This window comes from Hyperolius riggenbachi, chromosome 3, assembly GCF_040937935.1.
Source record: "Hyperolius riggenbachi isolate aHypRig1 chromosome 3, aHypRig1.pri, whole genome shotgun sequence".
Taxonomy (NCBI): domain Eukaryota; kingdom Metazoa; phylum Chordata; class Amphibia; order Anura; family Hyperoliidae; genus Hyperolius; species Hyperolius riggenbachi.
Window position 1 is genome coordinate 119760714 of NC_090648.1, and position 25231 is coordinate 119785944.

A 25231-nucleotide genomic window follows, 5' to 3' on the forward strand; every position below is an offset into this window, starting at 1 on the left:
ATCGCACAGTCTGACACAGTTCAGAGCCACAATCTATGAACTATTGATCTTTTTCTCTGTACCATGCACTCAGAGGCTTTTCTCTGCCAGGAAGGAGTTTTATGGCTGTAATACATTATCACTGAAGGGTGCTATAGTCCAACTAGCTCTGACTAGAGAGAAACTGTCTGTTGCATACCTGAATAATTAATCCTTTCAGAGAGAAAAAGAAAAAACAAACACAACCTAGTTATATGCCGGAATGGCACTGTACATACAAGTGTTCATTAGAAGTGAGAAGATATCAGCTAAAGACAAGGACATTTTTCTTGATAATAATTCTATTTTCATTTAATAATTTTCTTAAATAGGGCCAGTTATAGAATAATCCATCCAAAGTTATACTATTTTTATTTATTATTATTGTTATCATTATTATTATTATTGCTCAGTGCTGCGTAATATGTTGGCGCTTTATAAATACAATAAATAATAATGATAAATATATATATATATATAATGTTTATTTATTTTATTTATTTATTGATTTTTATTCATTTTTTTATCTAAAAACTAGTTCTTTTAATGCTTGCTTCTCATGTTACAGTTTACACGCCTGTCTCAACATCCCTGTAAACTGGGGCCCAGCAGAAGTGAACAGTGGGATGCAAGTGTTCCATGCAAATTGAAACTGAGCCAAACATATTCTGCTAGTGCGTGTGTTTGACTCATTCGGTTCTAAGTAGCCAGCTATTTGTTTGCAGACATGTTTAGGGTTCAGCCATGAGTCTGGTGCACTTTCCCAAATGTGCAGAGTTGTGTGCATTAAGAGCATATAATAATGACCCAGATTCCCCCTAGGCTTTTAGGATATGATGAAAGTACATGTGTTTTTTTCTTCTGTTTTTTGTCATTGTATATATGGTTTTTATTTTTCATACAATACCCTCATATTTCAGGTTGGGATACAGCGTACAATAGAAAATATAAACGCTTTGAAAGGACCTTTAATAACAGGAACCATAGACATGCTTAGAAATGTAAGTGAAACAGGTAAAAAATAACTATTTTCTTTGCAGATATAGGTGGAACTGTTGAAGGCAGGCATACATTAAATAATATCTTTAACCACGTCACAACTAAGGGTTTTTCCCTTATGTAACAGAGCAATTTCATATTTCAGCGCTGCTCCCTTTCATTTGGCAATAACTTTATCACTTCTTATCATACTTTAATGATCTACACCTCATTTTTGCCACCACAAATTAGGCTTTTTGGGGGTGATATTTGTTTTCAGTAATTACTTTACTTTCAATCCATTTTAAAGGGATTTCCATAACTACTTATGTATTTTTTCAAATGCTGTCACTTTTTCAGGGGGGGTGGGGGGAATTATGGGAGACAGGGAAGGGGTGAAGGAGGGGTTAATAGTTTATAGTGTAAAATGTGTATTTTCAATGTATTTTTTTTTACAAATAGATGTCCCCACACACTCTATTCTGTGTGCTCTAAACAGAGCTCAGAGCACGCAGGCAGTGTTTTTATGGGAATGATTATTTGCTTCTCATTGAAGCCCTGATCTTACCCTTACAGGCTCAGGAAACACATGTTCCCATTCCCCAATCACAGATGTGTCAGGCTCAGCAGGAGCGAGCAGCAGGAGTGTGCGGGTGCATGCATGGCAGCAGCGGCCAGCAACACATTAAATGTCCCATAGCCTTTAACAGTGTAAAACAGGACATTTAATGCATCTTTTTTATCCTGAAGTGGTTACTACAGTAGGTTACACATTAGACTGGAATAGCATGGAAAAGTGCCAGATGGTCTGTGAGGCTTTCATTGTTGTCTAGGTTTCCTCTGCTCAGAGAAGATGCCCATCAGTTTCTATATTCTTGCCCAGGTCACTGAGAACAGAAAAAGGAGACATGACTAATGAGGGGGCAGCTCCTGTGGTCTGTAATTAATATTTGGTCCAGGGCTGTGAGGGACCCCAACTACTTACTATTATTAAGATACAAGGGCCATCCCTGAAGATCAGGTGTTGTTGTGGCCACACTTGTCATGGGTAAGAAGATCATGGTGGTCACCTCATGGGGAGGAGGTATGAATGTTGTTGTATAAGGCCCATCAAAGTTTTGCGGGGAAGACGGGGTTTTGTTAAGATTTGTATTAACATCCATGACAGGAAGTTAGGTAGAATCTCCCCAACAGTATGGCAGACAGTTTAAAACCTACACTACACCGCCTAGTGCTAACAAAGACATAAAGACATATGCTTGAGCATCCTGGCATCTTGACGTGAAATATCAGTACTGATTATTTATGTATTGTTGTTTTACCAGGAGAGTAAGTGTCTGCTCAATCAAGCTATAGGATACTTCACCCAGTACATCGGCTGGGTAAAAACAACAGTAAGTAAATTAATGACAGCATGAAATGTTACAAAGTAAGTCCAGTTACAGTAATGGGACAGTGTAGTTTTAAATATGATCATCAGCCTTTATTACTATTCCCCATTATTATTAATAATTGTTTTATTATATTCTAAATATGAATCTGCTTTTTGCCCTGTGAGTGTACTCTCCTACTCTCTGCATAGCCTCTTAGTGAAGTGAGCAGCCCAGTTTGCCTTTATCCAGTACTGGAAGTGACTATCACCACTATGCTTTTAACACACTTACACTGCTGCATGCTCTACAACTAAAAATATTGCTTACAATAAAGAAAATGGCTTAATGTGAGGTTTAGCGGAGGCACCGCCACCGCGCTGGGCAGCATGGCGGCGGTCTCCGCTTCCCAGCCGGTGGTTTCCTGCCACACATGCGGAACCTGTGGCACAGAGCAGGGGGGACACCGCCGCCGCGGCTGGCGACAAGGCGGCGGGTCCCGCAAACCAGCCGGCGGACTTCAGTGCGTGTTCGTGCGCTGACCTGGGGCCTGGCCTCTCTGGTTCTCAGAGGCAGAGGGTCATGCGCACGTGCGCGAGGCGGCAGGACTTTTACCTCCTACGTAGGAAGGTCAGATGATTCTCCAGTCAGCTGACCTCAGGAGGTCTCCGGATTGGCTGGGCTTCTGGGCGGGCTGGCTGAGTGACTCTCAGCATATAAGGAGCTGGATGTCAGTTGCTCCTTGTCTGCTGTCGTGAATACATTTTGTGTTAGCGCTCAGACCTTAGTCCAGTTTCCTAGGTGTTGATACCAAGGAAGTCACACCTTAGATTAGGATTGTATTTGTATATTTACCTGTGTTTTGACTCTGGCTATCCCTGACTACTCTTTACTCTAATCGCTCTTGTACTTCTGCCTATCTGATTCAAGTTGCCGACCCTGCCTGTTTACCGACTCGGAATCAGCCTTCCGTTTTTGTACTGCTGCCGCCTTCTCTGTTGCCGAACCTCTGCTTGTCTGACCTTTCTCCCTTCAGTGGAACGTCTCCCACTGTAGGGTTATCTCTGAGGCTTGCCTCTCCGAGACGCCTGCCCTAGCAGACGATTACTGCCAGGGGCCGAGATTCCTCTCTTTGCCTGGTTTGAGGATCTCACACACGGGGTTCCCATTCAGAGGTAACCACACCTCTGAGGAATTGCCGTGTGGTGGATATTTCCACGATCTTGTGAATTATTGCTGTCGTTATTGTTATTTACTGTGTTAGGTGTCCGGAGGTTAGTTACACTTGTATTATTGGTGATTCTGCAGATCATCAATAATCAGGTGACATCTGTATTATTGGCGATACTGCAGATCACCAATAATCAGATTCTCTCTGTTTGCTGAAACCGATACTTACACTTAACAAGTAAGATGTTTTGACAGCAATTTTGCTGCCAGGGTTAAGTTGCGATTTAAACAATTGTTGCTCAGAGATATTAGTGGAGATATCAGTAGAGAACAAAGGCAGTACTAAGAAATCACTTATTACCATTTTGGACCTCACTAAGGTGGAGACTGCAACATTCATGCTCATCAGCGCTTTTATGTACAGTATCTATTATGGGCAGAATAGTGGCATAGTGGTTAGAACTCTTTCCTTGCAGCACTGGGCCCCATTTCGAATCCTAGCCAGGGCACTATCTGCACAGGGTTTGTATGTTCTCCCCATGTCTGCGTGGGTTTTCTCCAGTTTCACCCAACATCCCAAAAACATACAGAAAAGTTAATTGGCTTCCCTCTAAATGTGCCCTAAACTATGATACTGGGGGCACATATACCTGGCTATACTGAGGGCACCTATACCTAGCTACACTGGGGACACCTATACCGGGCTATACTGGGGCTACCTATACTTGGCTATACTGGGGGCACCTATACCGGGCTATAATTGGGGCACCTATACCTGGCTATACTGGGGGAACCAATACTAGCTACACTGAGGGCACCTATACCTGCCTATATTAGGCGCACCTATATCTGGTTATTTATACTGGGGCATCTATACCTGGGGAAGGAGGTGAGGGACCCATCCAAAGTTTTGCACAAGAGCAAAGTGATTTCTAGTTACGCCCCTGTCAGACACTACTGCAGCCAAAGAGATCACTAGCCCGGCAACTGGTAAAAGAAAATAAATATGGCAGCCTCCATATTCTTCTCACTTCAATTGTCCTTTAACCACCTTAGCGGTGATCCCGAGCTAGGGTTGGGGCGGAAAACCACAGCTAAGAGCCGTAATCCCGATCAATGCTCGGGGTAGCTGCCGGAGGCTGTGTGCAGAGTATAGCGTGCAGCTGCCATTTCTACATACCTTCTGGGGATCCAGACGTCGGACACCATTCTTCTTCCTCTCCTCCGGGGCTCTGCTTCCTCCTGGTGAGATCGTCGGCTGTCGTCATGACAACAGCCGGCAATTTTACTTTAGTGTTGCAGCGCCACCCAGAGGATGGAGGCATAACTGCAGCGCTGGAGCCAGGGAGGTGAGTGATAGTAAAACTGCTGCAGATCTCCCTGGCAGCATCATTTTTTCCAGGTTTTAGAATCTGAAAGGGTGCAAAAAATTGCACCGCTTTTAGACCCTAAAATCCAAAAAGAATCATAACGCCAAGGAGGTTAATGGTAATTGCACTGTTAGTTTGTATTTGGCACATGCACAGGGATGTGTAATGGATAACTATTTATTTATAACTCATTAATTTATTGCTGTCATTACTGCCATGCCATACACAGCACCTACTTATTACTTCTTCAGTATTCAGGGTGTGTATAGTTTCTGTTGCTTAATGGGCAGATTCCATATGTTCAGCAGGTAAAACCTGTTTTCTAATAGCATAACATAGCATAATAGCATAACTTTTGAAGTGCATGTCATGTTGAGACTATTAGTGTACTTATACTTCAAATGTCTTAAAAACGTGCAGCAATAGCTTATTGCGGTGACCCCATTTTAGTATGTTGACATGTCTTCTCCAGTATGTACAGTAAAGCTAATACTCTTTTGCCTATATTTATAGTAAACAGGTTGCAACGTGTGACGATTTCTGTTTAAGAACTACAGTACTTCTAAAACGTAGCTATTGCTTCATAAATCTATTGTCTTCCCCGATTTCTCTACTTCACACAATCTCTATGCAGCTTTTTTAGCACTTCAGCAAACATAGAGTATGGAGGCGTAAGGCCTTTTTTAATGTGAGCAGTGTGAGTCACATGCCCGTATTTTAAAACAAAGCTAAAATCAGAAAGGGGCTGTTCACACTCATCCTTTCAAATTCTGCATGCGATGCGACTACCCATATGCTCGAAACTGCATTTTATGATTTTTTAGGTATTTTGTTTTGATTTTTCCTCTGCATTTTTACAATTGTGTGCACATTTGTATGCAAATTTTTGGATTGCAATTTTTCCATGCTTACCAATGAAGTTTCTAATCACAATCAACAATGGAGGGCGCTATTATTAATATTTTATACATATTCGGTATCCTATTGATATACACTAGGTACAATAATACTCCACCTCCTGCTGCAACCTTCCAGGTGGGGCCTCCCCCTACTCCCCACCTATCGCAAATAGTAAATCTTATAAAATCAATAAAGGTGCGCTAGACATAAATGTTCACAATAAAATTCTGATCGATAAATCAATTTATTAAAATGTGTTAATACACTAAAGAACAGTTTCATATATGCATTATCCCCATCCACTCACTCTCACACACACTCGGGTATGCTGGTTCCCCTTAAAAGTATATATATCAAAAATAAAAATTATATAGATGAGGTATGTGGAACTCAAAAATTCCCAAAAGGTATACGTTCAAGCTTCCTACTATTCTTGAATCTTGATTCAAACGTCACAATCATGCAATACTGCTGTTTAATTCCAGGAATATTACCAGTTAAGGTCACTTAAGTGCAATCATACGTTGATGCATATGAAATTTGCGTAATAGATAGTGTGAATCTCACCCTCCGCATCCGAGTGATCCACTGTCTCCTTCCGTGGTGGTATAAGCAATACTTGACAGACGCACTACAGGAAGCGATGTCACCGCTTAGGTCGGAGGACTAGGAAGTGAGCGGCATAGTAAGTAGAGCTGCGTCCCGACATCCTACAGTGCCCATAGGAACGTCTTACCGGTTTGCCACCCGGAGAGAGCCACTGGATGGGAGAGAAGCCTGTCAGGTATTGCTTATACCACCACGGAAGGAGACAGTGGAACTTTATTTTCAACTAATCAAGCACCCCCAAAAAATTCAGTTTTGACAAAAGAAAAAAATGTTCTTTGCTGGTATCTAAGTTATCAGAAAAGGTAAAGGGACCCCAAGCAGATGAGCAAAACGGAAATCTAAACTAGCCCGTGACTCTGCGAGGTCCCACTGCATCCTTTGGGTGCCCTTCATGGTCCCGCTGGTGGCTCCATTAGGTGCGCGACCTTGGCCAAAGTCATGTGCAACTGTGCATGTGTGGCTCACCCTCGCGCCTGGATCGATCAATGGCCTGTAGCTGTAAGCGTCCTGCACATGCACTGCAGGCATGGTCGGAATAGCCGATTTCCGTTTCCGGCACAATTCCGCATTCCTCTCTCTCTCTCTCACCTTTTCTTATTTCTTTCTGCTTCAAACACAATTGGGAATGACAGCTGAATGAATTGTGCACCCCCTCCTACACTGCGCCCTGAGGCTGCAGCCTCTCCAGCCTCAGCCTTACTAGTGGGTAAGACAGATACCTACTACCATGCAGTGTGGTTCATGGTCTAGAGGGTAAGACAGATACCTACTACACACTAGGTTCTGGGTTCAAATCCCAGCTATGGTATATAAGCATGCTTTTCAAAAAGTACAAATCCTTAATCATGCTACTTTTTCTATCGAATTGATCATAATGGAAGTATGGTTTATGCTACCGCCAGCTTTAGCATGTAGTGTGGGTCATGGTCTAGAGGGTAAGACAGATACCTACTACACACTAGGTTCTGGGTTCAAATCCCAGCTATGGTATATAAGCTGTTTTGAAAATCTGCAATTCCCTACTGCATGAGATGGAGGGAGGGAGGGAGGAGGAGGAGGAGGAAGAGAGAGAGAGATTTTGTGTTATTCCGGAAAATTCCGTCGGTATTATAAATTTTCCGCGGAATTCCGTTTGAGAGGTATAGGAATTCCGATTTGACTACCGGAATCGGAATTAAGCTAATTCCGGCCGGAATCACGGAATTTATAATTCCGCGGAATTTTCCGAGCATCCCTAATGCACTGTTCAGTCTGTCGAGAAACATGCTTGCGCAGAACACTCACGGCGGACAGGCCGCACATGCACAGTTACGCACAACTTTGGCCAAAGTCTCACACCTAACAGACCTGCCAGCAAAACCACAGAGGGAACCCAGAGGACACCCAGGGATCTCGCGGGCTACAGGGGGCTGGAGGAAGGTCTCTGCTCAAGGTCTCTCACTCCTCCCAGTCAGTCTGAAATAGTCTAAGGCTGCTTACACACCAAGACGTTACAGGCGCACGTTAGTGCGCCTGTAACGCTCCCCCAACGCACAGCAATGTAACACAAGTGGGCTGTTCACACAGCCCACGTTGCGTTACATGTAACGCTGCACGTTCTGTGCAAAGTGCAGCATGCTACGGCTTTGGAGCGGCTATAGCCGCGTTAGACTGTTTGCACATGCGCAGTGGGGGGCGGAGGAGGCGGGGAGAGCCAGCTACAGTAGCCGCACACATGGCTACTTAATATTCACTGCTGATTGGCCGGCGGGACCACGTGATGCGGAGTGTCTCGCTCCGCATCACGTGGTCCCGCTGACCAATCAGCGCCACTCTGGGAGACATTATAGGACTCGAGCCGCCTAACGCGGCTCACTCTACCGTCGGCTCTTGCAGCACCATACGTTGTGTTAGGTGCACGTTATGCGACCTTAACGTGCCACCTAATGCAACGTCTTGGTGTGCAAGAAGCCTAAATGTAATAGGATACTTGTAAGAGAAAAAGCAATCCGGGCACCAGCCAGCAATAATGCTTAGATCACACCTTTAATAACATCCACCTGGAATTCCAAATGACAATTGGTACAACCGGCTGTCAGGCCGATTGTACCCATTGTCATTTGGAATTCCAGGTGGATGTTATTAAAGGTGTGATCTAAGCATTATTGCTGGCTGGTGCCCGGATTGCTTTTTCTCTTACAAGTATCCTATTAGTGTCTATTTATCCGGAGGCACGGATTATACACCTGCTACCCCCTGGATCTGCCTGTCTATGCACCTAGTGCCAACCTATCCCTTTACTCTTCTGCTTTAAGCCTAAATGTAATATTCAAGCCTCTGGAGTGCAGTCAGGCCTACAAAATCCTCTTGTCGTAAGAATATATCCTTTCTTGAGATGGACGAATAAAATTAAGTAACAATCAATAAAACTTGGAAGTTGAATTTAAAATTAATTAAGGACACTAAAGTAGTAAAGGTAATTAGACAGGAAAATAGCATTTATTTATGAGAACACCAGAAGTCATGATACAAAAGAGGCTATACTCTGGGAAATATAAAATGCAATAGGAGGGGTGAGATCATTAGTCGAGAAAAAACTGAGAACTTTACAAAAATAAATGCATAAATAAATATGAAAGATTGCATTAAAACGTTCTAAAATTACAAACAGTAGGTATAAACCTGAACAACCAATCAAATGAAAATGTTTACTGGATATTAATAAAAAAAGATACTCAGCAAATCAGACAGAGAAAACTCTGACATGGACATTACATAAGGTAACAGCAGAACATTTTATCTCAAAAATATTGGTTCAAAATGGAAAAGATATACAATTGGATTATAAAAAAAATTACAGGTGTATTTTTTAATTGTTATAAAACGTTAGATAATCAAAACACAAGAGAAAACAGGAAACATCTTCAGAACTCTATTGAAAAATGTAATTTACTGTGTATTAAAACTTACGTGTTAAAAAGAACTGAAACAGGACTGGGTTAAAGCAGTAAAACACTTAAAGTGGACCCAAATTAAAAATACAAGTTTTCAGAAATAAAATCTATTTTCTAAATTATAATAATAAATAGTAGCCTTTTTTCAGCTGCATGATGACAAATATAAAATATTTTACATTTATAGGAGGGAACCTCTCCCTTCCTTTCATATTGCCGGGACAGAATCCGGCAGACTGGTGGAGTAGGTGGTGTCCGGCAAAGGAGGAATTGCTAATTGCTGCCACCTGTATAACCCTAGTTATGAAAAGAGAAGGGTGAAAAGCATGCACTAAAATGCTCATAGGCTTGAAGGAGTGTTTATTTATCTCTGTATGTGTCAGAGTGGTGCAACTAAATATTTTAAATTAAAAAAATGTTTGGTTTGGGTCCGCTTTAAAGACTGGTAAAAGTACTTCACCTGTAAAATTACTTCACCTGCTGGCTACTTAGCTACTTGCTGGCCAGTTATACTTATGAGAATTTTGACTTGGCAGTTGCTCTGCTCAGCAAACACAGACAATATAATAATTAAACTGTATAAGAATGGTTAACTGTACATAAAAATCATCCATCATTATGTGTGTGTACCGCCCTTTGGAGAACTGTCCTGCATTTTAGCAGTTACAGCAGTACAGGTAGTCCCCGACTTACGATCGCCCGACTTACGAACGACCCACCGATACGAACGGCATGGATTCTGTGTTTCCATGGGAACAAGTCCAAAATTTTTTCTTCAAGTTGGACTTCGATTTTAAAAAATTCAAAGAAAAAATGGCTTTTAAACTTGTATAAGCAGGTACAGAGGGCAGATGTGACACAGAGGGGGACACTGGAGACACGGGGGCACAGAGGATCATAGAAATCAGAGACCGCACTCAGAAGGCTTTTTCAACCACTGTATTTACAGGAAACCAAGCATGACAAAATACACGACATGTTTTGGGCGTCGCCCTTCCTCAAGTGTACCACACCCATTGCCAGTGACACCTATATACCCCACCCACAGGAACAAAAGATAATCACAAAATCTACAAACCAACATTTAAAAAAAAAAAACAACAGAGGAGGTACAGAGGACACAGATATGGAACAATGTTCTGACTTAAGAACAGATTCAGGTTAAGAATGAACCTACAGTCCCTATCTCGTTCGTTAACCGAGGACTACCTGTACTGATATTGCTGAAGGGGCTTTAAGTGGTTCATTGTTAAACAGGGCTACTGCCGAAGAAAGGAGCTGGAAGATGGAATGGGTATGGGGTGAGCAATCAGCAGCAATACCAGGGGCGTAGCAATAGGGGTTGCAGAGTTTGCGACCGCATCAGGGCCCTTGGCCAGAGGGGCCCCAAAGGGCCCTCCCTCAACTTCAGGCCCATTGTAAAACTTGCATCGGGGCCCACAGCTCCTCATCTACGTCACTGGGCAATACTGTTAGTTCTCTTTCAGTACCTACTGTTATAGAGGTCTTTTAGGGAGAGCAAGCTATACAGCTCATATTCCTTTGTGCTGATCAAATGATGTGCTGCAGTTTCAAACTTTGTGAGGATAGATTTAACAAAAGAATAAAACTGCTCCAAAGGCAGAATGTTTCAGTGACCTCAGGTGGTACATCCTCTGCTGGACTTTGTTGATGATAGCGACAGTTAGTGATGATAGTAATGTGCTAATTATGATTTCACGAAATTGGGCATCATTTTCGTATCTATGATTAAAATCGTAATTGAAAAATTGTAATCATGAAAAAATATGCAACATTTTGTGTAATTAATTACAACAATATACAACATTTTCGTAATTATGATTATTTTTTCGATTCATTTTCAGGTAAAACACAATACTTACATTTTCGTGTTACTCGTAATTTCATGAAACTTGTCCTAGTTATGCAAAATTATGAGCAACACGAAACTAAACACTAAACTACAATCTCACATGAAATTATGACAAAAAATTACAAATTACAATGAAATTAATTAAACATTCTCTGAAAATTATGAATATTTGATTTTGTATCTTAATTGCAAATACAACTTTTTTGCTCATCACTAGCGACAGTGTTGAGGCCCTTGGTCTCTAACATTGAATCAAGAGTACTTTGTAAAGCGCCTTTGTCATGAGTGCTTTGCAGGGGTGGGAAGGATTAAGGCGTGTCACATTTACTTTAATCAAATATAATACTGTTCATTTTGCTCTGCATGCCTGACCATATGTGCTGTGCTTCCAGATTATAGACGGCATTGCCTCCTGTCGCTCAGTGTCTGTAACCCTTGACAGTGCTCGTGTGATCGTCTGTGACAATGTGACCAATCCTTGGGTGAGTATTGTGTTTATAAACTGAGTTAGGAACATTATAGCTTAAAATCAGAATTACATAATGGGGAAGGTCAATGAGATGCAAAAAGTTCCACTCTGATGCATGTTAAAAAAGAACTGTATGTTTATTTATAATTTTGTATTTCGCAGGAATTAGGTGGGACAAATTATAAGATTTCAATCCTGGTCATAGGAAATAACACATGTACAGCTGCAGCAGGCACAGCTACACAAACGATTTTTTCAGTTTTAAAAGTTCAGTCGTAAGGCTTGGTTCACACATATAACATAGGAGCCATTCACTGTCAGTTTCCTGATGAGTGGAGAGTGGACAAAAAATGGCTATTCTCAGCTTAAGTGGGAGCCCAGCCTTAATGTGTACATTTTTGTTCCAGTCTTGTCCAGTCCTGCCCTGTCCTGTCAGTTTTGCATTAGTTTTCGATCAGTTTTACCTGACAGGATTGGAACTTTACATTTCTTATGTGTGAACCTGGCCATAGAAAACTGATACAAAATGAATATAAAACTGACAGGACTGAACTGGAACGGGACTACAGTATACACCTTTTGTGTGTGAACACAGCCATAGAAAACTCATACACAACTGACAGGACAGGAATGGAATAGAAGTGTACAGATTTATGTGTGAGCCCAGCCATAGAAAACTCATACAAACTCATACAAAACTAATGCAAACTGTCAAAATCTGGCAGAAAAGAACTGCGCATCTTTTATGTGTGAACCCAGACTAAGGGCTCATTCACACTAGTCAGTGAGTTAAAATGCATGAAAATACATGAATAAAAACTCATGAATGGGTGTGAATGGGTTTGTGAGCTTCCGTGATTCCATGAGTTTTAACTCCCGGGGTGCTGAAATGCACTGCATAGCAACTCACTGTTGTAGTGTGAATGATAAAATGAAAGTCTATGGACTTACATGATCCCATTAAGAAATGCACACTACGTGCAGTGAGTCAAAACTCACTGCAACTCATTCAGTGTGAATGAGCCCTAAAGGTCATACATACAATTTACAAGCAACTTTCAAAATTTGCCTTTGACCATTTTTGTTTTTAGTTGGGTTTTAAATTATCCCCAGATCCCCTTATCAAAAACACAATCGTAACTTGTCGTATGTTTAGCCAATAATGTGTGGTTGGAGGCCACTTGCATGGTTCTCTGGCTTTTGTTTAGAGTTAGAACAGCTTTTATAATTCATGCTGGATGATTCTTTGCAGAATCCTGTTAATAAACTAATGAAATGTATCATGTTGTGTGATAAATATTCATGAACTGTGGCTGTAAAATTTAGGTTGCCTAAAAGGCTGTTTACACTGACTTTATTTGACTATATTGCTATGCAGCCCACATTTGTTGCGATATTGTATGTAGTTGACTCCCATGATGGAACAACCATTGTTCATGAAGGCTGATTCACACTTCCTGTATTCTGGTTACACAATGCAGCCATTTACAGTCACATCACACGGTAACTAGATGTCTGGTTTGAGGTTAGTAGCAGTTAGATTTCCCAAGGCTATCATAATTGTATTCCCCTTTTGTAAGACCACCTGGGGCCACGCTCAATCCCCCCACCTAGGTTTCCCCCATCCACGCTCACCCTCCAGATAGTACATCAGCGTGGAGGCGGGCAATGGAAGAATTACTCACCTCTTCCTTCCGCTTCTGCGTTCCAGGCATCGGAAGGCTGTGTGTGTCTGTGCCACAGTTCTCCTCCATCTTCAATGCTGCCCACTAGTGGGCGGTGTAGTGACAAATCGTGCTGCCCGGAAGCTCCCTTCCTTACACATGCTCAGTTGGGACATAAAAATTATTTTCCCGAAATGTCTCCACTTCCACACCTCCTACACTCCCAACATTTTCAGGGTAGGGAGGGGACCCCCTCGAGCTACCTCTGTGCTAAATTGCAGCCCCCGAGTGCCCCTGGTTTCCGAGATAGATTACAGAAACCAATCTCGGGAACCAGTGGGGCTGCAATTTGGCACATAGTTGTTTTGGGGGTGTCCCCTCCTTACCTTGAAAATTTGAACCGTGAAACGCACGCAGCCTTCCGACAATTGGAACGTGGAAGCAGAAGGAAGAGGTGAGTAATTTTTCCCATGCCCACTGCCACTGCCACGCTGATGTACTGGAGAAGGAGCATGGACAGGGGGAACCCAGGTGAGGGGGGGGGTCTGACATCCCCCTCCCCACCGCTGTGCCCGCAGCTCGGCCCCTCTTCCAGGCTTCCTATACTGGAGCAACTATATTAGCTACTTATACTGGGGCCACTATGCTACCTATACTGAGGGCAACTATACTACCTTACTACCTATACTGGGGCAGCTACCTAAACTTAGGGCAACCTATACTACCTATACTGGGGAGTAACTATACTAGCTACCTATACTAGGGCAACTATACTACATATACTCTGGGCAGCTATACTAGTGACCTATACTGTGGGCAACTATACTAGCGACCTATACTGGGGCAACTATACTAGCTACCTATACTGAGGCAACTATACTACCTATACTGGGGCAACTATACTCACTACCTAACCTGGGACAACTATACTACCTATACTGAGGGCAACTATACTACCTATACAGGGGCAGCTTCCTATACTGGGGGCAAAAATATTGCCTACCTATAGTGTGGGCAACTATACTAGCTACTGTAACGATTTGTGTCAGCAAGAAACAGAGTTCTGATTATTAGGTGATCTGCAGTATCACCTATAATGCAGATGTATACCTGATTATATGGTGATCTGCAGAATCGCCTATAATGCAGGTATATCAGACAGCTAATGTGACAGCAAATAGCAAGTATAGTGATTGTTGCAACAGTAGTACTGATAGGTTTAGCTATACCTCACCAGAGGAGCTGGTAGGTACTAACAGTACAGCACCCCTCACCACAGTCAAGGGCCCTCTGGTGAGAGTAGAGTGGTCAGACTAATCGGGTTGGCAACAGACAGACAGATGCAGTACAAAATTGGAAGGCAGAGACAGGAAGGTTTAAACAGGCAGAGTCGGCAGCAAGATCAGATGGGAAGAGGTACAGAAACACTGAGCAGAAGAGTAGTCAGAACGAGCCAGAGTCATACACAGTAATGAATAATCTTTAGCTATCAAACAATTCCTATCTTGTGTGAAAACCCCGGTTTCCTCCCGGATCAAAGCACACTGGAACTATCTAAGGTCTGAGCGCTAACACCAAGTATTCGCAACAGCAGACAAGTTGTGAGTGATTCAGTTTGGCTTATGAAGCAGAGGAGACCCCTCCGTCACGCCTACTCCTCTCAGCCAATGAGGAGCGGCGAGTGTCTCCTCTGACGTCAACCGACCGGCCGGTCAGCTGACGCGCCTCCTTCCCGCATAAAGGTCCTGTCTGTGCGCGCGCGCACGCGATGAGGCGACCTTATGTGTAGCTGACAAACCCGTCCTCGGCGTGCTAGACGCCCAAGGCACGGATAGATTGCTAGGCAGAGAGCTGGAGGCAGCTGCGGTGGTAGCGCTGTTCACCGCAGCTGCTTCTCCAACGTTTGTTACAGCTACCTATACTGGGGCAACTATACTAGCTACCTATACAGGGGGCAACTAAACCTGGCTACCCTATACAGTGGGCACTTATACATGGCTACCTACTTATCTATACTTTGGGGTGAAAATTTTTGGGCGCTGTGCGATCATTCCAAATCAGGGGGAGGGGAGGTGGCGCATCCTCATAAGTTTGCCTTAGGCAGCAAAAAGTCTAGAACCAGCCCTGGCTATTAGATGTACAGTAAGAGAAAGAAGTATTTGCTCATTTGCCAATTATGCTTGTTTGCCCTCTGACCAAGAAATGGTCAGTTTATAATTGTAATGGTAGAGACAGAATAACAACAAAAGAACTCTCAAAAAAACCTAGTTCCACAAAATCAGAGCTCTGTATGCATTGTAATGAGTGAAATTAACCACTTCCAGCCACATGATGTGAAAATAAGTCTCTGCCCTCCCCTCCCTACAAAATCCTAGATAACACTGTTTATTTATCTCTGACCTGATAACAATGCTGGACAGTTGTAAAGAAATTACAGCAAACTCCTCTCTTCCTCCCAGGGAATTCAATGGCAGGATTAATGTGTAAACAAGTGTAAAAACAAACATTCCAGGAGCATGCAGATGTCACAAGAGAGTAGGGTATATACAATATGTTACTAATACATATTAAAACAAATGAACTGTTTAAATAAACAGGGGGGATAGACAAATAAAATGTGTGGGTTTAATGTACAATAGAAGCTATTTACACTAAAGCTTTGATGTACTGTATGAAAGTGGATAAATTGTGTATTTTTTCACTTTTTTCCTTATTTTCCCTTTAAAATACATAAAAAAATAAGGTCAATGCTAAAAACAAATATCAGCCACAAAAAGTCTAATTTGTCCTGAATAAAACAATATATAGAACATTTAGTTGTTATAATTATTTATAATGTTATTGCTAAAGTAATCAGAGCTGAGCTGAACTGTGAAAAGGACCAGGGTAGGGAAGTAGTTAATATGTATTATTTTGTTGTTATTCTGTCTCTCACTGCAACAAAAACCTACCATTACAATTACACACTGGTCAGTTCTTGGTTAGAGGGCAAGCAGGCAAAATTACCAGGGAGGTCAAATACTTCACTCACTGTATGTTGGTAGCACTAGGTGCATTAGCTTTTGAGACAGAGGAGGAAGATGATTCATGAATACAGACATCAGTTCAAGAAAGACTGGTGGAGTGAGTGGAAGTAAGAAGTGTGGGTAATGGTTCAGGCTTGACTCATTTTTTTGTTCCACCTCCACATATATATCCTACCCTGTACTGAATAATAGGTGTTTTCTTGTTGTTTCATGACTGTTTTAATAATACTTATGTTTCTTCTAGAATGGCTTTTGGTTTTGTCTTGGCTGGTGCACCCTCTCCCTCATCGCTAATATCCTCCTGAGCATTAAGGCTGCACAGCTTATAGCACCCAAGGCTCGGTGAGTACACCTCATCCCCACTAAGTCACTTCAGCTTAAAGGATACCCAAAGTGATATGTGACATGATGAGATAGACATGTGTATGTACAGTGCCAAGAACACAAATAACTATGCTACATTCCTTTTTACTTTTTCAGCCAGAAAGAGTTAAAAATCAGGTGTGCAAGTTACAGTTTCTTCCCAAACACACAAAGGGAAATACTCACTCCCAAACAGTCCTCTGCTGCTTTATAAAGCCTGCAGGCTGCTTATAAGCCAATAAGAAGTGCACACACACGTTACACCTAGTCTGCAGTGATTAATCAAGCAGAAGCTGAGCAGGTCAGCCAATCGTTGGTGAGGGCTTCAGTTGCATATAGACAATGGCTATATGACCAGCAGGGGGCACCAGCGTGCAGGATATTCCCTCTCATCTGCCCCACTCCTAACTAAACTGCAATAAAATTAAAAACAATGGTGCACAAGCCAGCCAGCCAAAGTTACAGTTTCTGTCTGGGTCTGGGACTAGGTTGGACTATAGTGTTACCCTCATGGATAAGGAATTAAAGCCATAAAACACTTTCCTGGAAGAAAACGGCTTCTGAGAGCAGGAACAAAATAAAAGGGTCAATAGTTCATAGATTATTAGCTCTGGCATATTTCAATGCATGTGTCATTGAGCAAAGACAATGTAACAGTAAAAAACGTAGAATATATAATATTATTAAAAATAAATTAAAACTGTGGGATATCTAAAAAAGTAATTTTAGGAAGAGGAGGATAGATACAATTGTTTATTTCATCAGTATATTTTCACCTCGTATTTCCTTTAACCAAAGTGGTCAACAAGAAAGCCACAGCTGCCAGTTTCTCCTGCTCATTGAGTGTATTTAGGAACATACATTTATCATACAGCATTATTCACTCCATTCCTAAGCAGAAGCCATTTGTTTCCAGAAGTGCTCCATTCAGATCTTTTGAAAAGTGATTGCTGTTCTCTGGCACGACCGTGTGACAATGGAGATAAGGAATCAAATGATTTTTCTATATGGAGAAGTGTTGTATATTAGAGCACTGAGTGACCTTAACCTTTCCACTAATTATTGTATACCACGCTACCTATAATGCTAGACACATACATTGATACCATTATTCCATTCTGTTTAGATTCCACTGAAATGTTAATCTAGCTGCATCAATGATTTACTTTTTTTAAATTGGCTTAACAAATTTTCTAATCAAATGCTACTCGGCAGTGAAACTGCTAACTGCTAATTTACAGATCCTAATATCATATACCTTAGCCTAGTCCATAAACGTAACCTAACTCGCCTTAACCCACTCCTTAAAGGGAACCTGTACTGAGTAAACATTTTTAAAATAAACACATGAGGTAACTTCAAATGAACATTACATAGTTACCTTGCCATCAGTTCCTCTAAGAAGCTCCCCATTTTTTTCTGCCAATGATCCCTTCCAGTTCTGACAACATTTTTTCAGAACTGAAATATATCAGTTGCTGTCAGTTACAGCTGAGAGGAGAACTGATGTGTCCATGTTTCCCTATGGCTCAAGTGGGCGATATTACAGTTTAGCTGTGTACTGACCAGGAAGCAGTTATGGGGTAACGGCCATTTTCAGAATGGAGGACGGAGAATTCCATTGATCAGAGTGGACAAACAGGACACAGGAGAGGAGAAAGAGATTGATGAGTAGACTACACAGCAGGTAAGTATGACTTGTGTTTGGTTTTTTGACTTTTAATTTTCAGTTCAGGATTTCTTTAACCAAGTCTTTCTCAACCTTTCTACTCTAGAGGAACCCTTCAAATAATTTTGGGATCTCAGGGAACCCCTGTATTAGCAGAGGGAGTGGGAATTTCTTTTGCAGTTGGTACGGTCTTTAACCACTTCAGCCTACAGCTTAGAAAATCTTATGCATCCGAGCAATGTTCACCTCCCATTCATTCGCTAATAACTTTATCGCTACTTATCACAATTAATTGATCTATATCTTGTTTTTTCCGCCACTAATTAGGCTTTCTTTGGGTAGTACATTTTGCTAAGAATTATTTTTTTTTAAAATCCATCTTAACAGGAAAATTAAGATAGAAATGGAAAAAAAATCATTATTTCTCATTTTTTGGCCATTATAGTTTAAAATTAATACATGCTACAGTAATTAAAACCCATGCATTTTATGTGCCCATTTGTCCTGCTTATTACACCATTTAAATTACGTCCCTATCACAATTTATGGCGCCGATATTTTATTTAGAAATAAAGGTGCATTTTTTCAATTTGCGTTCATCACTATTTGCAAGCTTATAATTTTAAAAAAATTAATAAGATACTCTCTTGACATGTATATTTAAAAAGTTCAGACCCTTAGGTAACTATTTATGTAGTTTTTGTTTTTTTTTTAATTGTAATTTTTTTTTATTATTTTTTTTTAATAAAAAAATGTATTTGGGTAATTTTAATTTGGGAGGTAAATAGCTGATTTTAGATGTAATATAATGTATTTATTTATTTAATAAATGTATGTGGGTGCAGATAACTAATTGGCCACAAGATGGCCACATTCAAAAAAGTCCTGGATGCGAATGATCGTGCATCCAGGAAGTACAAAGAGGCTGGGGAAGCTCTGTACGGGCAGAAATACTGCGCTCTCTGATGAGAAAGCGTCGGTATTTCTGCCGGGGACTTAGATCGGTGAATGGGAATGATATTCCCTTTCACTGATCGGGGGGGCGCGGGTGCGAGCCCGATAACGCGCACCACACGGCTGCTGCAGCAGTGCCTATCTGACGGATATATCCGTCCAGATAGAGCGAAGTGGTTAAAAAAAGGTGTGTTAGCCAATAAAAGGTATTATCCTGATTCAAAGCTCCTTGCTTTTACTGGTGGCTAACACGGTACAAGTACAACACTGTACTGCTAAGTTCCCATTCCATGTTCCTCCTCAATAGTGCTCCCTTGCTCCCTATTATACTGTAGTAACCTGTGTTAATGTTTCTTATTATAAGTTCTGCATTATCATACTGCCTCACTATCATACAGTTTTTTATTACTGCGGTCCTTATTATACTGATCCTCAATTTAGCCCTTCTTTTTATAGAGGAGCCAAGGGGGTACTTATTCACCCCACCAGAGGGAGAAATGCCAGGGGACCCCTACAATGTCCTCAAGGAACCCAGGGGTTCCAGGGAACCCCGGTTGAGAAAGCGTGCCTTAACCAGACTTGTAAACCTGATCCCCTAAGCCTTAATTTTATCTTAACCCATTTAATTAACTCCTAATTTTATTTTTACTACTAAATGTAGGCCTTAACCTAATCCTTATTCAAATCACTGAACTCTAACCTTAAATTATACATATGATTAAGTCAGAGGCGTAGCTAGGGTTTTCAGCGTCCGGGGACAAAGACTATTAATGCGCCCCCCAAAGTCAAGGTTGCGGCGCGCGTAAGGGGCGTGGTCACATAATAAATGTGGGCGTGGTTATGGGTGGAGCCAAATGTATATGGAGGTTAGCAGGCTCACGCTCACCCACCCTCCCTCAGTATGTACCTTCCAGCATGTTCCAAGACAAATTCAGCAATCATGAGCCCCCCCCATCAAGACAAATTCAGCAATCATGAGACCCCCAACATAACCAACTCAGCAATCATGAGGCCCCCAACAAGACAAATTTAGCAATCATGAGGCCCCCAACAAGACAAATTCAGCAATCATGAGGCCCCCAACAAGACAAATTCAGCGATCTTGAGGCCCCCAACAAATCATGAGGCCCCCAACAAGACAAATTCAGTAACCATGAGGCCCCCAACAAGACAAATTCAGCAGTCATGAGTCACATAAATAGACAGCATTTCACATAAATAGGTAGAATGCCCCCTTAATATGGTAGACACCTCTCACCTGGCAGCAGTTCTCCAAAATACACTCAATCTGATGTGGTTCCCCAAAAATAGGTAGCCCCAGGTCTATAGTTGTCCCCAGAATAGGTGGCCAGCAGTATAGATGTCCCCAGAATAGGTGGCCAGCGGTATAGATGTCCCCAGAATAGGTGGCCAGCGATATAGATGTCCCCAGAACAGGTAGCCAGGGGTAGAGATGTCCACAGAACAGGTAGCCAGGGGTATATGTGCCCAGTATATGTAGGCAGGGATATGTGTGCCCAGTATATGTAGCCAGAGGTATATGTGCCCAGTATATGTAGCCAGGGGTATATATGCCCAGTATATGTAGCCAGGAGAATAATATGTGCCCAGTATATATAGTCAGGCGTATATGTGCCCAGTATATGTAGCCAGGGGTATATATGCCCAGTCCATGTAGCCAGGGGGTATATATGCCCAGTATATGTAGCCAGGGGGTATATATGCCCAGTATATGTAGCCAGGGGGTATATATGCCCAGTATATGTAGCCAGGGGGTATATATGCCCAGTATATGTAGCCAGGGGTATATATGCCCAGAGTAGGTAGCCAGGGGTATATATGCCCAGTATATGTAGCCAGGGGGTATATATGCCCAGTCCATGTAGCCAGGGGGTATATATGCCCAGTATATGTAGCCAGGGGGTATATATGCCCAGTCCATGTAGCCAGGGGGTATATATGCCCAGTATATGTAGCCAGGGGTATATATGCCCAGTAGATGTAGCCAGGGGGTATATATGCCCAGTAGATGTAGCCAGGGGTATATATGCCCAGTAGATGTAGCCAGGGGTATATATGCCCAGTAGATGTAGCCAGGGGTATATATGCCCAGTAGATGTAGCCAGGGGTATATATGCCCAGTAGATGTAGCCAGGGGGTATATATGCCCAGTAGATGTAGCCAGGGGTATATATGCCCAGTAGATGTAGCCAGGGGGTATATATGCCCAGTAGATGTAGCCAGGGGGTATATATGCCCAGAAGATGTAGCCAGGGGTATATATGCCCAGTAGATGTAGCCAGGGGTATATATGCCCAGTAGATGTAGCCAGGGGGTATATATGCCCAGTAGATGTAGCCAGGGGTATATATGCCCAGTAGATGTAGCCAGGGGGTATATATGCCCAGTAGATGTAGCCAGGGGGTATATATGCCCAGTAGATGTAGCCAGGGGTATATATGCCCAGTAGATGTAGCCAGGGGTATATATGCCCAGTAGATGTAGCCAGGGGGTATATATGCCCAGTAGATGTAGCCAGGGGGTATATATGCCCAGTAGATGTAGCCAGGGGTATATATGCCCAGTAGATGTAGCCAGGGGTATATATGCCCAGTAGATGTAGCCAGGGGGTATATATGCCCAGTAGATGTAGCCAGGGGTATATATGCCCAGTAGATGTAGCCAGGGGGTATATATGCCCAGTAGATGTAGCCAGGGGGTATATATGCCCAGTAGATGTAGCCAGGGGGTATATATGCCCAGTAGATGTAGCCAGGGGTATATATGCCCAGTAGATGTAGCCAGGGGTGTATATGCCCAGTAGATGTAGCCAGGGGTGTATATGCCCAGTAGATGTAGCCAGGGGTATATATGCCCAGTAGATGTAGCCAGGGGTATATATGCCCAGTAGATGTAGCCAGGGGTATATATGCCCAGTAGATGTAGCCAGGGGGTATATATGCCCAGTATATGTAGCCAGGGGGTATATATGCCCAGTATATGTAGCCAGGGGTATATATGCCCAGTATATGTAGCCAGGGGTATATATGCCCAGTATATGTAGCCAGGGGTATATATGCCCAGTAGATGTAGCCAGGGGTATATATGCCCAGTAGATGTAGCCAGGGGTATATATGCCCAGTAGATGTAGCCAGGGGTATATATGCCCAGTAGATGTAGCCAGGGGTATATATGCCCAGTAGATGTAGCCAGGGGTATATATGCCCAGTAGATGTAGCCAGGGGTATATGTGCCCAGTAGATGTAGCCAGGGGTATATATGCCCAGTAGATGTAGCCAGGGGTATATATGCCCAGTAGATGTAGCCAGGGGTATATATGCCCAGTAGATGTAGCCAGGGGTATATATGCCCAGTAGATGTAGCCAGGGGTATATATGCCCAGTAGATGTAGCCAGGGGGTATATATGCCCAGTATATGTAGCCAGGGGGTATATATGCCCAGTATATGTAGCCAGGGGTATATATGCCTAGTATATGTAGCCAGGGGTATATATGCCCAGTATATGTAGCCAGGGGTATATATGCCCAGTAGATGTAGCCAGGGGTATATATGCCCAGTAGATGTAGCCAGGGGTATATATGCCCAGTAGATGTAGCCAGGGGTATATATGCCCAGTAGATGTAGCCAGGGGGTATATATGCCCAGTAGATGTAGCCAGGGGTATATATGCCCAGAGTAGGTAGCCAGGTGTCCCCCTCCCTGCCTCCCCAGCAGGAGGGGAGCAGCGCAGAGAAGAGGGAGAGAGCTGCTCTCTCTCCCTCGCTGTCCCCTCCATTAATGTCCGGGTGCTGGCAGCGGCGGGCGGAACTTACCTCCGTCTCGTCGCAGCGCGGATGGATCTGCCGCTACTCTGGTCTAGTCCAGACCAGAGCAGCGGCTGCGGGATCCGAACTTCCGGCCGGCGCTGGAGCGAGACGGAGGTGAGTCCCGCCCGCTGCGCCTGCGCCAGCACCCGGACAATAACGGAGGGGACAGCGATGGAGGGAGGGAGAGCCCTAAGGTGAGAGAAGGGGGGGAGATGGCCCCCTTCTCCACCGTCCGCATAGCTCTCCCTCTTCTCTTCTCTGCGCTGCTCCCCTCCGCAGAGGAAAAAAAAAAAAATCAGCTCAGCTGGGCGCCCTTAGGGACCCGGCGCCCGGGGGCACTTGACCTACCCCGACCCCCCCTAGCTCCGCGCCTGGATTAACTACAGCCAACACATTTTTAATGTGTAGCAAACATCAAATGTGTAATTAACTTTTTCTTCTGAGTTTCCTCCTAGAAGATAATTTTCATCTTCTGTTTAAAAATAACTTTTCAGTGCTTTTCAAATAAAAAAGTGGCAAAAAGTAGGTGAAAAAGCCCTATCAAGATTACTCTGAGTATTTTCTTGCTTGCTGGTGGTTTAAAATGCATTTTATTTACAAGTTATGAAAATATCACCTACTAGAAAACTTGGAAGAAAAAGTTAATAGCAAATGGCCAGGTCTGTGTTGGTTTTTTAAAAAACAACTATAGTGAGAGGTGTATAGAGGCTGCCATATTCTTTTTTCCTTTTAAGCAGCACCAACTGCTATTTGGCTGTAGAGGTGTCTGAATCAGACCAGAAACAAGCATGTAGCTAATCTTGTCAGATCTGACCATAATGTCAGAATCACCTGATCTCCTGCATGCATGTTCAGGGTCTATAGCTAAAAATATTAGAGGCAGAGGATCAGCCAGATAGCCAGGCAACTGGTATTGCTTAAATGGAAATACATATGGCAGCCTCCAAATCCCTCTCACTACAGTTGCCCTTTAAGCATTGTCTGTACCTATTTCACCATTCCCCCTCTCACTGTGGCCTGTGGCCGTTATTCAACTTCCTTTTTTCCTAAGTTTTCTCCTAGGGAGACAGCAGATAAAACCCCACAGAGGTCCTAAGTCTTAATCTCTACACTAACCAAATCATTTGGTTTGCAGCATGTATTTACTTCAACATCCTGATTATATTTATTTAAAGTGAATCCGAGGTGAAAATAAACTGATGACATAAATACATTTATGTAACCCCCTACTCCTAAAAATGACCATTTTTTATATTGCATGGTTTTATTTTACATTTAAACATTTACAAAGTAGATTGAATGTTTTGTTGTCTCGGCACAGTGGCAGCCTATTAAGTTTCCCTAAATAAAAATACAGGATAACGTTTGTGGCTGTAATTTGCTTATCAGTGATGTTTACTCTATTCCCGACAAGGTATCAACAAGACAGAAGCTGTCACTTGCATGCCTGAAAAGTAACTCTTTCAGGCAGCAAAATAAAACAAGTAAAACAGCCTAGTTATTAATGTTTTGTACTCTACATACATATATTTATCTCGTCGTGTCACATGTTGCCTCGGGTAGACTTAAAAAAAAAATCATTCCATTTTCATTCTGATTTTTATCCATTTCCTCTTATAGATGCCATTCCTCTGGTAAATACAGAAAGATAAAACGCAGACATAAAATGGAATGAAATGGACAGTGTGCTTTAATCTGCTTTCCACTGACCACAATGTAAAAAAGATCAAAACTTGAAGAATCAGGACTGCAGCATGCTGTATGTAGGCTTAAACAGCATGGACAAATAATGTAGCAGAAATGTATAAATTAATTACATTAATTAATTCATTCAATCGACCAATCATTTCATTTTTTAGTTATTCATGTGTGATCATACAAAGTTTTGTGGAATTCATCTCTGTATGAAAATAAATGAATGAACATTTTCTAAACAAATGGAACCTAACTCGTGTACATTTCCTTATTTCTGTTATTTATCAATCATCTGTCATTTCCCCTTTCCAGCTCTATGTTTTGATGTGTCCTCCTGGCCTC

The 25231-nt window shown here is 42.4% G+C and overlaps 1 protein-coding gene across 3 annotated transcripts in view; it reads left to right on the forward strand.

The window, feature by feature from the left end:
- Positions 1–25231, forward strand: part of PROM2 (prominin 2) — a 161712-nt gene that overhangs the window by 132134 nt on the left and 4347 nt on the right. For 2 of the 3 annotated variants that reach the window (XM_068274832.1, XM_068274834.1), the window contains exons 19-22: positions 939–1019; positions 2322–2390; positions 11614–11703; positions 16625–16722. In XM_068274832.1, coding sequence (XP_068130933.1) covers positions 939–1019; positions 2322–2390; positions 11614–11703; positions 16625–16722 — 338 coding nt within the window. Of the gene's footprint in view, positions 1–938; positions 1020–2321; positions 2391–11613; positions 11704–16624; positions 16723–24814; positions 25084–25231 lie in introns of those variants that run through there. The other variant, XM_068274833.1, reaches the window with a different exon arrangement.